Below are 16,169 nucleotides of genomic sequence, written 5' to 3'. Positions count from 1 at the left end.
AACCAGAAAGGCGAGTCTGGCCAGGACCGGAAAGTAGGGAGGGCCGGGCAGGCGCGCCGATGTCTGGGTGTGTGGAATAGAATCCCACTCCTTAGCCCAACCTGGCATCGAACTCACTCACAGCCAGCCTCCTGCCCTGGTCACCTGAGTGCAGGTGCGACTCTGTGATGCAGAAGTTGGCCCACTCAGTGCAGCTGCATGCCAGTCACCGCGCACTCCGACCGGGGAAGAACAATCGGTGCCACCAAGGCGTGCCCCGCCCACCACCCCAGAGCCCGGAGTGCAATCGGGTTCCAGGAACAGCCGGCCCGGCCCGGGCGAGGCGTCATCTGCGCATGCGCCCAGCGCCCCGGCTCAAAGCTCTGGGACCCAGGGTAGTTCGGCCATCGCGCAGGCGCACTGGCGGCTTCCCCGCTGCAGCCATGGCCGAGTCCGCGCCTGGTCTCATCTCGGTCTTCTCCAGCCCGCAAGAGTTGGGCGCGTCGCTAGCGCAGCTGGTAGCGCAGCGGGCCGCGAGCTGCCTGGAAGGGAACCGTGGCCGCTTCGCGCTCGGCCTGTCGGGCGGCAGCCTGGTCTCCATGCTGGCCCGGGACCTGCCCGCGGCCGTCGCTTCCGCCGGGCCCGACAGCTTCGCGCGCTGGACGCTCGGCTTCTGCGACGAGCGCCTCGTGCCCTTCGAGCACGCCGAGAGCACGTACGGCCTCTACCGGGTGAGCGCTGCGGGGACGCGCACTGCCCGGCTACGGCTGCCGTCGCGGGCCACGCGGAGCCGGCCCCGTCCGCTGAGGAAGTGCGGACTACGGGGGCCGCCGCGGGCCACGTCTAGCCGGCTCCGCCTGCCCAGGAAATGCCCAGGAGCTGCTTCAACGCCTACGCGCGGGCTACGGGTCGCCCTGGGTCTTGCGGAATATGCAGTGACGTTCACCCAAGCCTGGCCTAAAGGGTCCCCGCCAGCCCGCATCTTCCAGAGGGCTGCGTCCCGGCTATGGGGCCTTGCAGGCCGTGGCTGTTGGTGCGCTCACCCTGCGTCTGGTGTCCAGGGTGTGTTGGGCCTCAGTTTCCTCATCTCTAACATGAGCAGCCTGGGATCTGACGGCCACCTGGCCCCCTATAGGGTTCAGAGCGCCCTGATTCACGCACAGGGAAACTGAGGCATGGAAGACTGAGCTCTGAGCACCCCTGGGTGTCTGCCACTGCCCCCTTGGGGAGGATCGCCCACTGTCATTGACCTAGAGTCAGGGGCCACCACACTCACTTCAAGGTGGGGAAACAGACCAGAAAATGCAGGTCTCTCATTTAGGGCCTCAGTTTTGAAATGCATGACTTTGAACACAGTGCCTGCCCAAGAACTTCATTGGACGGTGGGTTGTGGGTACTGAGCTCAAGGCTCAGTTGGTAGAGTGATTGCCTTAAATACACAGGGTCCTGGGTTCCATCTGATCGTCATATAAACCAAGCACAATAGTGCACACCTGTGCTCCCAGCACTGGGAGCTAGAGGCAGGAGGATGGAGGCCAGCCTATGCTACCCATGTAAGAAAGGATCGCTAAGTAGGTCCCTCTGTCTTTGACCAAGGCAACCCAGAGACACAGGATTTCACCAGCAGGCAGATGGAGTCTGTTGATTTGGTGTTAGGGTTCCGTAGGTGGTCCTGACACAATGGGGGTGTCTTGCCCAGAGGCTGCCTGGTCCAGCTCTGCCTTCCTGGTTCACACACCTTCCTGTGGCCTTCAGCCTGGAGCCTGTGCTCATCTCGTCCCCATTCAGGGCCCTTAGCGTCCTGAACTCTGGCTGGTACAGCATTGCCACTCTCCCCATCTGCCTAGGGTACCAGCACCCTGGCATTTTGCCATTCGCTGCAAGCCTCTACCTGCTCCACTAAGCTGGGCATGGAGACACAGGCTAGGCGGTGCCCAGTTCTCCAAGGCCCTAGAAGTCAATGAGGACCGTCTTCCCAGGGGCCCACCGGGTGCCAGCTGCATGCTCAATGCAGCCAAGCTTGGTCCCTAAGATAGGGAGCCCCAGGCAGCCTGGGGAGTCAGTCAGGCGGTGGAGCAGAGCCCAGTGTGAGTGACACAGGGTTCCTAGCTTTAGACAAGCCCCCGTCTGGACAGTACTGTGCCAGGCACCTGATGCTGCTGTCGGGTCACTCGTTGACTGTCCCTTCCTCTTCCACAGACACACCTGCTCTCAAAGCTGCCCATCCCAGACAGCCAGGTCCTCACTGTCAATCCTGCCTTGCCCGTGGAGGACGCCGCAGAGGACTATGCCGGGAAGCTGAGGCAGGTGGGTCCCAGAACAGGTGGAGAAGCCGTAGAAGACTTGGGGACACAAGCTGTGGCTCTGAGGGGGTGACCAGTTGCAGGGAGACTCGGGCTGGAGTCTCACATCTTCAGACCCCAGGTTCCTGGTCATTGAAAGGGAAATTGAGCCTCCAGTCTGGATCAGAATAGTGAGTGTGATAGCGTGTCTGTGACCCAGCACTTGGGGGACTGAGGCAGGAGCCTGGCCAGATGTCAGACCAGCCTGAGGGTAACTCTCAACTCAAAAACACCACAGCCCTCATACTATGCCAGAGCTGCCCAGTGCCAGGTGGTCACTTACTCTGTAGAGAATGTGATGCTCTTGCTGAGGAACCCAGACATGGAAACCTGGCTCCAGCTTCCTTCTGTGTGACCTCTGAGCTCTGCACACACCACCATCTTCCCCTTCAGGCCTTCCAAGGAGACATTGTCCCCGTGTTTGACCTGCTGATCCTGGGGGTGGGCCCTGACGGCCACACATGCTCGCTCTTCCCTGGTCATCCCCTCCTACAGGTGAGCATGGGGATCCTCTCCCAGCCCTGACCTGCTGAGCCTCAGACCCCTTGGGCATGGTGGCAAATGCCTGTCATCCCAGCACTTGGGAAGGGGCACGAAGCTCACAGTGAGGTTGAGGGCAGCCTGGGTCACAGAATAAGAACCCAAAGGATTATCAAAGGGAGACCTGCCGACACTGTACACTTGGTGCCTGGGTGGGGTTGGCGGGTTCAGGTTCCGTCCACAGATACAGCGCAAGGGTAGGCATGACCTGTCCCCACTGGCCTTCCTCCCCCAGGAGCAAGAGAAGATTGTGGCTCCCATCAGTGACTCCCCAAAACCACCACGGCAGAGGGTGACCCTGACGCTCCCTGTGCTGAATGCAGCCCAGAGTATCATCTTCGTGGCCACAGGGGAAGGCAAGGCAGCTGTGCTGAAGGTAAGGGGTGGGCACAGGAGGACACGGGGGATCACAGGGCAAACACGGGGGATCATGGCGGTCACAGATGGTCAGAAGGGCGGTCACGGGAGGTCAGAAGGGTGGTCACGGGATGGACTATGAGAGGGAAGTCTGCAGAGATCACAGGCCCTGCTCCCAAGTGACTGCTGGTGTGGCCATCTGTGTCTCTAGCCCCTTTTGGGGACAGGATGCCTAAGACTTGATGGCTGCTGGCCTAGCTCCAGGCTCAGTGAGGGACCCTGTACAAGGGAATAAGGTACAGGGTGATAGAGAGGGACACCTCCCCTGAGCTGCAGGGTGATAGAGATGGACACCAAACACATTTAAAATAATAATAATAATAAAGCCTGGGATGGAAAGGTGGCGCGTGGAGTGGTGAGGACCTGCTGACCTTCCTGAAGACCCAGGTTCGATTTACAGCACCAACATGGCAGGTCACAACCACCTGTAGCGCTAGTCCAGGGGTTCAGATTCCTTCTTCTGGCCTCTGGGCACCCTGCATTCACATGGTGCATATACACGCAGGAAAAGCACCCACACACAAAAAGAAAAAAATAAGGGGGTAAGACGGCTTAGTGGGTAAATGGGCTTGCCACCAAACTTAAGTTCAGACTTTGAGTTCTCAGACAACCTGAGTTCAGTTCCCAGCACCACCTGTTGTCCCCATACTGGGGAGGCAGAAAGAGGAAGACCATCCTTGCTACACAGCAAGTTCAAGGCCCGCCTGGGCTACATGAAGCCCTGCCTCCTCCTAATAGAACAGCAAACAAACCTGTTCCACGGAGCTTTAGAACCCGCGGGTGCCTGTCCCTACATCCAAACAGATCCCAGTCCGCCCCCTCTGTCCGCGCTGGGGTCTGAGGTGGGTCCCGGGTCTCTCACACAGCGCATCCTGGAGGACAAAGACAGCTCGCTGCCGGCCACCATGGTGCAGCCGCGCACGGGCGCCCTCTGCTGGTTCCTGGACGAGGCGGCCGCGCGATTGCTGTCGGTGCCCTTCGAGAAGCATTCCACGCTGTAGCGCAGGGCACACACGCGTGGGCACTTTGGGGCTGGCCCCCGGCCTCTGCCCCGGGCTTTCTGGAAAAGCCTCCGGGAGCCGCGGGAGCGAGCCAACTGAAAATTAAACGGAGCGTTCTGGAACTCTGGTCCCTGTGGTTTTTGGTGGCGGAGGGTGGGGCCGGGCAGTGAGCTCGGGTGCGGCTGACAGCACACGGCGCCTCAAAGAAATGTGGAGCCTGGGCTTCTGGCCCCGCAGTGCACACATCAGAATGAAGAAAGGGTCGTTTTCAGTTCCAAGCGCAGGACTGGCTCACAGGTACCTCGTGGCTGCTTGTGTTCCAGCCGTGTGGCCACTATGGTAGAAGGGAGATAGGCTGAGGGAACATGCCAGGGTTCACCTGGCACCCCAGCCAGTGCCTCAGTCTCCCTGCAGGCCTGCTCAGAGCCTTGAGCCTCCCTTGATGATGCCGCAGGGTCACGTAACAACGAGAGAAGTGTCTGAGGTGACTCTTGGGATGTCCCCTTTAGACGGTTTCTCCCCTACCTCCTCTTAAAGAAGCAGAAATGTGGGCATAAAGGCTGGAGCTTCAGCAGCCTCCGTGTGCATGAAATGGATGTGTCCTGAGCCCTCCCAGTCCCGGGGACTAGCTGAGTGTGGGGTTCTGAGGGGCATCCCCGGGAAGGTCACACATCCCAGGCCTGAGGCGGGAATTGAAACCTCCCCGAGCTAACTTGGCATGAAACCACAGAGGTGAAATTTCTGTTGGTGTGCGGTCCCTGAGGACTCCTCGGCTGTGACAATGAGGAAGTGGGGCAGGCCGGGAAGAAAGCTGCCCTGCTGGGGACTTCTGACAGCCAAGGGCACAAGCTGAGACCGTTGAAAGGAAAGTGACATGTGTGAGCAGCCCTGCAGGACATTACCGTTGCCCGTCCCTGTCTCAAGGGGACATCTCTGCTGTGCCCATACACTGTGGCATAGGTTCTGCCCCATACTCCAAGGCGACTGCTAATGTTCCGTCTGCCGTGCCCGCGTTCTAGCCTCCGGAAAGGGAAGAAAATGAAATTGCTTAAGGGGTCATCTTCCCTCGTGGGCAGATGGGGGTTGTGTTCCACACATTGACAGCCCGTGCCTCAAGCCGTTCATTTGTTCCGTCAGCTGTCTGTTTCTTTTGTAGACAGGACTTCAAGTAGCCCAGGCTGGCCTGCAGGACCTAAACTCCTGATCCCCCTGCCTCTGCTTTCTGAGTGCTGGGATGGCAGAGATGTGCCGCCCCACCCTGGCCACCTGTGCCAGGGCTTTGGTTTCCCCTGGGGCGGTCCCCATTGTCCCCCACAGAAACCCTCAGTCCTGGTCCAGCCTGTCCCCAGGGGCAGGAGGAGGCAGGTGCAGACAGGAAGGGGCAGAGGGTTGTACCGATGGCACTACCCTCCTGGAACTTGGGGCACTCAGCACCCTGAGCAGTGGGACCCAGGATAGCTCCACACAGTGACAGGATGGGGGTGCGGCCCTCCAGCCCCCTGGACAAGCGGCAGCAGCAGCAGCTGAGGGGTGAGCAGAGGGGTCCCGCTGCAGCGGGAGGCCACACTGGCATGGCTCCTGGCACCAAACGTTTTGTTGTCACCGTCCTGCCTTGGGTTGGAAAAGTCCAGGTTTTTTTGTTGAATGTTTCATGACAGGGTTTCTCTCTGTAGACCAGGCTGGCCTGGAAGTTGTTCTGTAGACCTTAGCCTCAAACTCAGAGATCCACCTGCCTCTGTGTCCCGTGGGCCTGGCTTTGGAAGATTCCAGATGTAAGTGAAGCTCGAGTAGCTGAGTGTAGTGGCACAGGCCTGTCATCCTAGCACTCGGGAGACAGATCTCTGAGTTCGAGGCCATCCTGGACTGAACAGTGAGTTCCAGGGCAGCTGTGGCTACCTGTGACCCTGTCTGAAAAGAAAATGAAAAGTGAGATGTAACATGTTTTATTTATTAGGGGACTCGAGGGCCCACTGAGGGCAGGGGTCCTCATGGCTGGGAGGCCTGGCTGCATGGACTGGCACTGAGACTCCCTGTACTGTCCTCTGCTGGTCCTTGGAGAGTGGGGTTGGACAATCGAACAGGATTTGGTGGCTGTCCCCCAAGGGGAGGTGGCTAGGCCAGGTTGGAAGAGGGTGTGCAGTTGGCTGTGAGTATGGGAATAGCACTGGGGAAGGGGAACAGCGCATGCAAAGTCCCAGCACTCACTGCTACCTGCATTTGCTGTGTGCTGTTGGGCAAGTGAATCCCCCTCTCTGGACCTCATTCTCCGAGGCACAATATCCTTGGATGGAGATACTTTGTGTGTGTGTGTGTATGTGTGTGTACGTGTGTGTATGTGTATGTATGTGTGTATGTGTTGTCCTCTTAGGCTGCCTCCCACCTCATTCATTGAGGCAGGGTCTCGCCTGTGCCAGGGTTGGCCAGCTTGGCCTGAGATGACAGGCTGGTCCCCTGGCCACAGTGTTGGTCCCTTCTCCCCCACAGGTCAGGTGGACGGCCTGCTAAGGGCCTTCCTGCCCTGTTACCGCAGGCAGCTGGCGGTAGCCATGCTGAGGCAGATCTCCAGAGAACTGGAACCCCAGGAGCCAGCCGGATGCCAGCTTTCCCACACCAAAGTGAGTGTCACTGAGGATGGGGCTCCCTGCCAGGCACCAGCTGTGGTTGTGTCCCTCTCTGAGTTCGGTGACATGAGACTGGGGACATGGAGCTGGGGAGGTGGAGGCAGGCGGAGGAGGCCTGGAGAAGGGTGTTCCCTGCAGGGGTCACATGTGCAGAGAGGCCCTGAGGTTGGCAAGCCTGGGAAGAAGCCAGGGGGCAGGGCTGATTCTGCGTGCGCCTGCCCTGCTATTGCAAGCACGGCACCAGGGAGACACTCCTTGATAGGATCCCTTTGTCCCTCTGACCCTGCTCTTGGCACTTCAGGGATTGTGAGATCAGACAGCCTGGAACTGTATCCACTGAGAGTCCCCCCATGGCCTCCTTCTGTCCCCTACCCTGGCATAGTCAGGACCCACAGAGGTAGAGCAAGCCCCTGTAGGCCACATGGCACAGTCCCCGGCCGCTCCCTTCCCTCCCTGCTGTGGGGAGGCTCTGTGGGCAGAGGTCACAGCTTGGGACTCTCCCTGTCCCATGCAGGGCATCCTCGTACCTGCTACAGTTCCGTTTCTGTTTATTTGAGACAGAGTCTCTAATTTGCAGTGTGGCTGAGGCTGACCTTGAACTCCTGACCTTCCTGCCTCAGCCTTCTGGTGCTGGGCTGACAGGTTCTGATGGCAGCTGCTGCCTAAAGCCTTGGAGGGTGGTGGGTATGTGTGACCAAACCTACGTGACAAGTTTTCCTTTGGGTCTCTGTAGCCCAGGCTGCGTATAGACTGACTACTTGGGGGAACTGAGGAGGGAGGGTCACTGGGACCAGGCAGTTGGTGGTTTTCCTAGGGTACCAGAGTCAGATCTTGTCCCAGTTAACCAATTAAATGTTGTTTTTTAAAAAAAAAAAAAAAGAAGAAGAAGAAGCTGAGTGCCCTGCTTCTGGTGGGAACTGAAACTTGGGCACAGTTCAGGGAACCCTAAATCCTGCTCTAGAGCCAACGACAGCTGGCATCCCTTTGCAGAAGCTGCCTAGGGTCCGGGAGCACCAAGGACCCTTGACCCTGCTGTGGGGCCACCCGCCACAATGGCAACCCACCTTCTGTGTCCTGCGTGGGGATGGACGCCTGGAATGGTTTAGCCGAAAGGAGGTGAGATGACCAGAACTGCAACCTAGGATAGCCTAGGGACTGGCAGCGTGGCTCAGGGGTGGAGCCTCTGCCTAGGATCTCCCAATGAGGGAATGGGGGCGTGGCTCAGGGTTGGAGCCCCTGCCTAGAATCCCCAGTGAGGGCTGGGGGCGTGGCTCAGTGGCAGAGCGCTGGTCAGTAACACGCTAAGATCCTGAGTTGCTCTTTGCCCAGAGGGGTAGGGAGTGCTTTGGGAGTTTGCCGACTTGCCTCTACTGGGGAACCTCAGTGTGGTCTCATGTCTTTGGTCACAGGAGTATGAGTCTGGGGGCCGTACCCTGGGCTCCACAGCCCTGACAGGGTACACACTGCTCACTTCCCAACGTGAATACCTGTGCCTTTTGGATGACCTCTGCCCAAGCTCCTCTGGTAAGGATTCCTGGGTTCCCTTAGTTTTCCTTCCTCCGCGTCCTGTGGCCATCCCACCCCCTGTGCACTTGGTGAAGTTGACTTGGTTCTCCTCTGTCTAGTAACAGAAGCAACTTCCTGCCCACAGTGTGACTCGCAGTGTCTACAGATGTTACAGTTGTCCCTTGGTGAATGAATTGTTGATCCTTGAGCAAGAACTCTTGCTCTGCGAAGGAAAAGTGCCACCCACTGTCCCTGGGAGGACACCAGTAAAGCCAATGGAACAAAACCCGAATAGCTAAGAGTCTAAGGAACAACAAAAGTAACGCTGGTGGCGCTCGCCTTTACTCCCAGCACTCGGGAGGCAGAGGATGGAAGAGCTCTGAGTTCAGGGCCAGCCTGCTCTATAGAATATGTTTCAGGACAGCCAGGGCTGTTTTACAGAAACCTTGTCTTGGAAAACAAACAAACAAAAACAAAATTTTTAAAAAAGTAAAAAAGCAATACAATAAAAACTGGGCTGGAAAGATGGCTCAGTGAATCAGAGTTAGATTCCCAGCACCCACTCAGGCTGTTCACAACTGCCTGGAACTCCAGCTCCAGGGCATCTGGCGCCTCTGACCTCAAGCACCTACACACACATAAACACATACAGATGGTTAAATATAAAAACCATAAAACCCAGTGTCAGTAAACATGCAAGGAGACAGACATAGTAGGAAGCAGTGTGCAGGCTTGGGGCATGGTGCACAGACCGTCAGATGGGGTCCTGGGTTTCGAGTTTCTCCTACTCTGTTCCCGTTCACCTGTTCCACAATGATAGAGTTCATCTTGCCGGGCGCATGTAGCACTAGGGCTTCTGCTGTGTTTAATCTTTGAGACAGCTTTTGCTCTAAAGCCCCAGTTGGCCCCGAAGTCACACCAGTTCTTTCAGGCTGCTGTTTGCTTTCAGGAGACCTCGCCCAGGAGGAACCGCTGAGGGTGCTGGAGGAGCCAGTGAACTTCCCGCTCTTCCTCGTGCACCCGTTCCGGGCCCACCTCTGCTTCTGTGCACACACGAGGGGGGTGCAGCGAGCCTGGAGGCTCGGCCTGCAGGGTGCCATCCGGCTGAGAGCCACCGGTGCGTTCCAGGGGGCAGGTGGGGCGCGAGAGGACGATGGGTGTAGGTGCGGGGTTCCCTGGGGAGGGTTGGAGCACAGTGCCCGGCTAAAGGCATCCTCAGTCCTGCAGCGCAGCCGGGCGCCCGCAGCCTGTGCCTTCCTGGACACCGTGCAGCTCTATCGACAACGTCGGGGCTTTGCCGGTGGTGACGACGCAACACTGGGCTCTGATGCGGAGGTGAGCGGTGTCCCTCAGGCCCGGGTGGGTTCCACCACCCGTCGCACACTACACCCCCATGCTTCCCCTACAGGTGCTGAGCGCCGAGCTGATGCGGGAGTTGTTACCCGCTCTACGCGCACAGACGCTACGGAGCCTGCGCAGTACGGGACGCGCCCGGGCCCGGGCATGCTCGGAGGTGCGGAGTGGGCGTGGCGAGGGGGGCAAAGGGGGAGAAAAGGGAGGGAAGGGCGGCTTTCAAGTCTCACGTGCTCGCCCACACCGCCCTCGACGCTGCAGTTCCTCGACGCTGTGCACGCGGCCGTCCTGGCCAGGGTATCTGCAGGGCTGCGTGCCTTCCAGCCGGAAAAGGATTCGCTGCTAGCGAAGCTGGAGAGGACGGTGCGAGCAGAACTCGAGCAGATCCTGCAGCAGCGAGCGCAAAGGGCTCGGAGACTAGAAGGTGGGGGGCGGGCTGGGTAATGGGCCGGGTGAGAGGTGGGGGAGGCCGCATGGTTGGTGGTGTTGGGCGAGAGGCTAGGAGTGAGAGTGGATCCTGGAGAGCTAGGGCGGGGCCACGGGGCTTGGAAGGGATGGAGTAGGAGGACGAAGGGCGGGGTCAGGAAATGTAGGGGCGGGGGCTGCGGGAGCGGGTGTGGAGCTTCTGGAGTTGGGCCTGCTAGTAATAGTGGGGGTAGGTCGTATGGAGCTGAATCGGTGGAGCTAGCAGGTTGGATGGCAATTTGCTAGAAGGGGCGGGGTCTTGCCGGCGGAAGGCGGGGCCTAATAGGGGTGGGACGGGCCCTGAGGAATAGACTTGGGAAAGGGAAGCAGCTGTTGAGGATTAGAGTCTGACGCTGGATTCTAGCCAGAAGGCAGTGGATGAGAAGACGAAGCCTAGAGCCTGGGGAGACCCCGGCCTATTAAATTGTGGGCTAGGTAGGGAGACACGAGGTGGCAGTGGCCTTGCGGGGTCTCAGCAGTGGCCTTGCGGGGTCTCCTTTGAAACACACTGAGCTTCCTCAGCCTGTGCCTTTGGGCCAGGTCTCACTGCTCCTAGTTTCAATGTCCTCAGCTGTAAAATGGGTACCCAGCTGTCCAGGCTGAGGTCCCTGCTCCTCCTGCATCTACTGAGTGCCTGGTGGAGAAAACTCCTGGTCCACATATCCCCTCAGCGGAGATCCGGGACCCCCTGGAGGCTTGCCTGTGCCGCATGGTGGACCCGCAACTGCACCAGATTATCCATGCGCTGCTGAGCCTTGTGGAAGCCACGCTCCAAGCCGTTCGGACTCTCCTCATCCGGGGCATGGACCGGCTGTCTCACCACCTGCGCAAGAACCCTTCTGGCACGCGGCTGCGCAGGGAGGTTAGCATGTGAGCGACAGGGACACGCCCACCTTGAGCTGTCAGTATCGTAAACCAATGATGTTTTCTCATCTGACTGGTATTCATATGTACGTAGGTTTATGAATTTGGGGAGATACCTTGGGACCCAGAGCTGATGCAAGCCTGTTATCGGGAGGCAGAGAGGAACCGAAGCCATCTGGCCCAGCTGGCAGAACCATTTGGCTTCCTGGGGATGCAGAGCCTGGTGTTTGGGGCCCAAGATCTTGCACAACAGGTGAGGAGAGAGAATGGGAAGTCCATGTTGGGTATCCCTAGGAGAGGGAGAGTGCATTTATGAGGAAGGAATGGGCCGCGCTGGTAGACAGGCAGAGCCTGGAGCGAATGTGAGTCTGTAGTGGGCAATAGGGAACCTCAGCAGGTGTGGGAGCAAAGGCAGGAGCTAGAAAACCCTCTCTGCTGTTAGGAGTTCTATCTATAAAGACAAGTGGAGGAGGCTGGAAGCCCTGATGCAGATGAAGGTGTGATGGTGCCCACCTGGCCCAGCACTTGGGCGGGGGAAGCAGGAGGATCAGGATGCCGGGGTCGTCCGCAGCTTCACAATGAGTTTGAGACCAGTGTAGGTTATGCTAGGCCCTATCTAAAACAGAAAGAAAGACGAGTTTTTGTAGACAGAGTTTCCCTGTGTCCTTACTAACCACTCAGAGACTTCTTATTAATTATAAATGCTTGACCAATAGCTCAGGCTTGTTACTAGCTAACTCTTACATTTTAAATTAATCATGGCCAGGCAGTGCTGGTGCACACCTTTAACCCCAGCACTCAGGAGGCAGAGACAGGTGGATCTCTGTGAGTTCGAGGCCTGGTCTACAGAGTGAGTTCCAGGACAGGTTTCAAAGCTGCAGAGAAACCCTGTCTCGAAAAACCAAAATTAATTAATTAATTAATCCATATTGCTTACCTATTCTCTGCCCTGTAGTGCTACCTTCTTTCAACATGGCATGCTCATCTTTCTTTTCTCTGTGTCTCCTCACGGCCCTCAGACTCTGCCCTTCTTCCCAGCCTTCTCTCTGCCCCCAAAATACTGCCTAGTTATAGGCCAATCAGTTTTTTATAAACCAACTCAAGTGACAAATCTTCACAGTGTCCAAAAGGATTATGCTACAGCATGTTTCAGAAGGCAGTGATAGGGCCCTGCTGTCCTGCTGTGGACATGGGCATAGGAGGAACAACAGCCTGTGGCTAATCCGTTGGCGCCTGGCACACTGCACAAGAGTGCTCCCCAGAGTGCGCCCCAGGAAGGCTGGAGATCCTGAGGCTAGAGCCCAAGGGACAGCACCTGGTCCAGGCTGCTGGGGAAATGTTGGGCATTAGACACCTGAGCCAGAGCAGAGGTCCTGGGTATGGGATCATCCGGGCTCCTCCTTCACAGCTCATGGCAGCTGCAGTCACCACCTTCCTGCAGCTGGCCGACAAGTGTCTGACGTCAACTCTGGACTGCGACCAGGCAGCTGAGCAGTTGGAGAAAGTCAGGGGCCTTGTGCTGAAGGTGAGGTGAGTGGGTGGGTGGGGGCCGTGGCCTAGAGTACTGCAGGCTGCTGCACAGGCTGATTGTGTTCTCTGCAGAAGCTCACCTCGGACAGTGAGACCAGTCGGTGGAGGTTCACCCGGGACTGGCTGCTGGGAATCTTCTGGCCCTTTGTGTGGAGCCAGCTTGGGGTGAGCTATAACTCGGTGAGTGGACACCTGAGCTCTCCATCTGGAGGGGACAGAGTGCTCACTCTTGCCTGAAGCCACTGGAGGTTGGAGATCCCACCTCTGCTCCCCAGGCTGGGTGTACGGAGGCACTTCTGGCCTTGACAAAGCCCCTTGCATCTTGGTTCATCCCTAATTTTTGCTGACCACACACTCCCGGAGTTTGATCCTGGTGGTGCAGAGCGGGTGTGGGCTCCATGGGTCGAGGTTTATAGGGAGAACTTCCTGTGCTAAGGTCTTGAGGTTGGACTGGGCCTTGTGTGTTAAGGACCAGAGAGGAGGGGGCTGGAGAGATGGCTCAGAGGTTGAGAGTACTGGCTGTTTTTCCAGAGGTCAGGAGTTCAATTCCCACAACCACATGATGGCTCACAACCATCTGTAAAGAGGTCTGGCGCCCTCTTCTGGCCTGCAGAGAGGAGTCATCCAGGGTGATGGTGAGGGAAGAAGCAGGCAGAAGGGTGTGGGTGGGGAGGACCCAAAGAATGGCTGTGAGTAGATGCTAGCAGGACCCTTCAGAGGAAGCAACGGTGGCTAGGTCCCAGCTAAGACACTTGGGAGGTAGGAAGCCTGTGTGGGACGTAGTCCATTTCTGACACTGGGACACACGTTACGGCATGTGGGTCCTGCATCCAGCCAAGCTCCTGTCTGTGGTCCTAGGAACAGCCTGAGGTGGATGGGGACATCTTGGCCGTGGGCTCCCAGGCTCTGACCACTGAGGGTGTCTGCAGGGACGTCATCCAGGGCCTCCTTCTGCAGAGAGTTGACAGAGGTGAGTCTCCCGGCTGTGACTCAGCCCCTGCGGACGCTAGCACAGGACTGGGTGGGCCTCCTTGAAAGGGGCACCGGAGTGAGATGCTCAGGGATATTGGAGTTCTCGGGACTGATGAGAGAGGGACAGTTGTCCCTGGTACTAGAGGGTTGGTCTGGGGTCCACTCGGGAGCTCTCAGAAGCTCATAAAGTCTCCAAAGATGGCAGAGGGAAGAGGGACCCAGAAGGTGAGACAAGTGGCTGGAACCCAGAGATGATGGCATCACAGGGAACCAGGGAACAGACTGAGACTGTGTCCTTGATGTGTGGCCAACTAAGAAAATGGAGCAGAGGCAGTGATGTAGGTCTGCCATCCAAGCAACCCTCCTGCCTCAGCATCCTGAGTGCCTGAGTCTACATGCCTAGGAAAGTGGAATATTTTTTAATGATTTATTTATTTTATGTGCAGTGGTGTTTTGCCTGCATGTCTATCTGTGAGGGTGTCAGATCCCGTGGAGCTGGAGTCACAGATGGTGTGAGCTGCCATGTGGGTGCTGGGAACTGAACCCAGATCCCCTGGAAAAGCTTTCAACCACTGAGCCGTCTACTTCCAAGAGTAGAAGGTTTTCTAGCTGGGCGGTGGTGGCGCAGCACTCGGGAGGCAGAGGCAGGCGGATCTCTGTGAGTTCGAGACCAGCCTAGTCTACAAGAGCTAGTTCCAGGACAGGCTCCAAAAGCACAGAGAAACCCTGTCTCGAAAAACAAAAACAACAACAACAACAACAAAAAAAAACCAACTAAGTCTAGAAATGGGGACCTGGATGAGGAGAGTTCCACCTGCCATTGCTCTGTGATGTCTGCACAGAGCAGCAGTTGGGAGGGGCTCCTGGCTAGGTGGAGAGCAGCTGTTGATTAGCCATGTCTGCATTGCTTATAGCATAGAAAGAGGATGGGAAGGCTAAAGCTGCCTTCCACAGATGGATCCAGGGTTATCCCTTAATTCTAGAGTTGAACAAAATCCTTGGTGCCAGCGACAGAACCCGTTCTCCAGCAGAGGACCAGGAAAGAGCACGTGAGTACCTCACAAGTCCTGTGCCACGACCAGGGGTGTGCAAGGGTAGTGTGGAGCAGGATGGACTTCATCTGAAGTGACCATGTTGAACGGTAGAGAAGCCATGGGTTGTAACACACAAGGGCCGAGATGGCGGCAGGCTTGTGTTCCTGCCACCTAGACCCAGTGGGGGGTTTTGCCAGTTACTTTCTGCTATCAACACAGGGAGGGGAGATAGTGATAGTCCGCAAAGGCACTGCCAGGGGAAAGCCGGGCTCATTTGTTACATAGTCACAGCTAACTCAGATACTCTGTAATGGGCTCACTTGTTACATAGTTACAGCTAACTTAGGTACTCTGTAATGGGCTCATATGTTACATAGCCACAGCTAACTCAGATACTCTGACTTGGATGTGGACCTGCTTAATTTCCACAGCCATGCATTCACATAAAGGGAATATAGCAGAAAGACGGTTGTGTGGTCAGGGAGCTTGAGTGTCCCTCCACCTGCCACATATGCCGGAGGTGGACCTGAGTCCATCCCGTCCGTGCACATACAGCCTTATGGGTGAATCCCCATGGACTCTCAGGGCGTGGAGAAGCAAGCTGGCATTTCCGCAGGGCTTTTCTGCCTGGTCCGTCCGCTGTATTGTGTCCCACAGCTAGTCCCTTTAGCTTTGTGAGCCCTGCTCCCCTGCTCCAGCCCCCTTATTTGTGGACCCCCAGGCCCCACCTCCAGCTTGTGACATGTGACATTGGGATTCAGATGACGGTCATCATTTCCACAGATGAGGGAGCTGAGACTCAGGTCTGAGACAGAAGAGACCTACTCTGGTGGCCAAATTCAGCCACTCTGCCCACCATTGCTTCCAAGAACAACCAGAGCTGTCTTCACCCACGCCCATCCTGGGGGACAATGGATGAAGACCCAAGTGTGTGAGCTGCACAGAACAAAGCACCATAGACTGTGTGTTCCTGCTAGAATTTATACACTCAAGTTCTGAGCTAGCCTGGGCTACTATAATATGACATTGTATTAAAAATACCCCAAAACTTGTTGGTTTAACACATATAATCCCATTAATTTCATTTTTTATTATTTTTTACTTTAAAAATCTGTACTTTTTTTTTAGTTTTTTTTTTGAGACAGGGGTTTCTCGGACTCACCTGACTCTGCCTCCCTAGTGCTGGGATTGAAGGCATAGGCTACCACCGCCCGGCCTAAAAATCTGTACATTTTTTTTAAAAGAAATCTTTTTTAAGATTTATTTATTTAGGGGGCTGGAGAGATGGCTCAGCGGTTAAGAGCATTGCCTGCTCTTCCAAAGGTCCTGAGTTCAATTCCCAGCAACCACATGGTGGCTCACAACCATCTGTAATGAGATCTGGTGCCCTCTTCTGGCCTGCAGACATACACACAGACAGAATATTGTATACATAATAAAAAAAAATATTTATTATGTATACAGTATTCTCAGTACTCTGCCTGCATGTATGCCTGAAGGCCAGAAGAGGGCACCAGATCTCATTACAGATGGTTGTGAGCCATG

The 16,169-nt window shown here is 56.6% G+C and overlaps 2 protein-coding genes across 2 annotated transcripts; both read left to right on the top strand.

Annotated features, from left to right (window-relative positions):
- The first annotated feature begins 374 nt into the window (after nucleotides 1-374).
- On the top strand, nucleotides 375-4,401 carry Pgls (6-phosphogluconolactonase). Its single transcript, XM_041674707.1, has 5 exons — nucleotides 375-710; nucleotides 2,179-2,286; nucleotides 2,715-2,816; nucleotides 3,097-3,237; nucleotides 4,145-4,401. Exons 1-5 carry the CDS (start codon nucleotides 423-425, stop codon nucleotides 4,277-4,279), a joined length of 774 nt encoding a protein of 257 aa, XP_041530641.1. The 5' UTR covers nucleotides 375-422; the 3' UTR covers nucleotides 4,280-4,401.
- A 1,353-nt stretch (nucleotides 4,402-5,754) lies between these two features.
- On the top strand, nucleotides 5,755-15,680 carry Niban3 (niban apoptosis regulator 3). Its single transcript, XM_041674186.1, has 15 exons — nucleotides 5,755-5,809; nucleotides 6,764-6,894; nucleotides 7,891-8,016; nucleotides 8,310-8,424; nucleotides 9,356-9,523; nucleotides 9,626-9,741; nucleotides 9,815-9,919; nucleotides 10,021-10,183; nucleotides 10,896-11,086; nucleotides 11,183-11,341; nucleotides 12,497-12,613; nucleotides 12,691-12,798; nucleotides 13,477-13,588; nucleotides 14,574-14,639; nucleotides 15,408-15,680. Exons 1-15 carry the CDS (start codon nucleotides 5,755-5,757, stop codon nucleotides 15,431-15,433), a joined length of 1,758 nt encoding a protein of 585 aa, XP_041530120.1. The 3' UTR covers nucleotides 15,434-15,680.
- The last annotated feature ends 489 nt before the right edge of the window (nucleotides 15,681-16,169 follow it).

This window comes from Microtus oregoni, unplaced genomic scaffold, assembly GCF_018167655.1.
Source record: "Microtus oregoni isolate MIOR12 unplaced genomic scaffold, Mior012 000025F_ref0000491, whole genome shotgun sequence".
In the NCBI taxonomy this organism is placed as follows: domain Eukaryota; kingdom Metazoa; phylum Chordata; class Mammalia; order Rodentia; family Cricetidae; genus Microtus; species Microtus oregoni.
Note: the sequence above shows the minus strand (reverse complement) of the source record. Positions and strands in the feature narration are given on the sequence as shown.

Excerpts from the sequence above, each read along its gene's own strand:
- Pgls (XM_041674707.1), top strand. The coding sequence starts at position 423 with ATGGCCGAGTCCGCGCCTGGTCTCATCTCGGTCTTCTCCAGCCCGCAA. Across the intron at positions 711-2,178 it reads GCACGTACGGCCTCTACCGG|ACACACCTGCTCTCAAAGCT; the intron begins GTGAGCGCTGCG and ends CCTCTTCCACAG. Across the intron at positions 2,817-3,096 it reads CTGGTCATCCCCTCCTACAG|GAGCAAGAGAAGATTGTGGC; the intron begins GTGAGCATGGGG and ends TTCCTCCCCCAG.
- Niban3 (XM_041674186.1), top strand. The coding sequence starts at position 5,755 with ATGGGGGTGCGGCCCTCCAGCCCCCTGGACAAGCGGCAGCAGCAGCAG. Across the intron at positions 5,810-6,763 it reads GCAGCAGCAGCAGCTGAGGG|GTCAGGTGGACGGCCTGCTA; the intron begins GTGAGCAGAGGG and ends TCTCCCCCACAG. Across the intron at positions 9,920-10,020 it reads GGGCCCGGGCATGCTCGGAG|TTCCTCGACGCTGTGCACGC; the intron begins GTGCGGAGTGGG and ends TCGACGCTGCAG.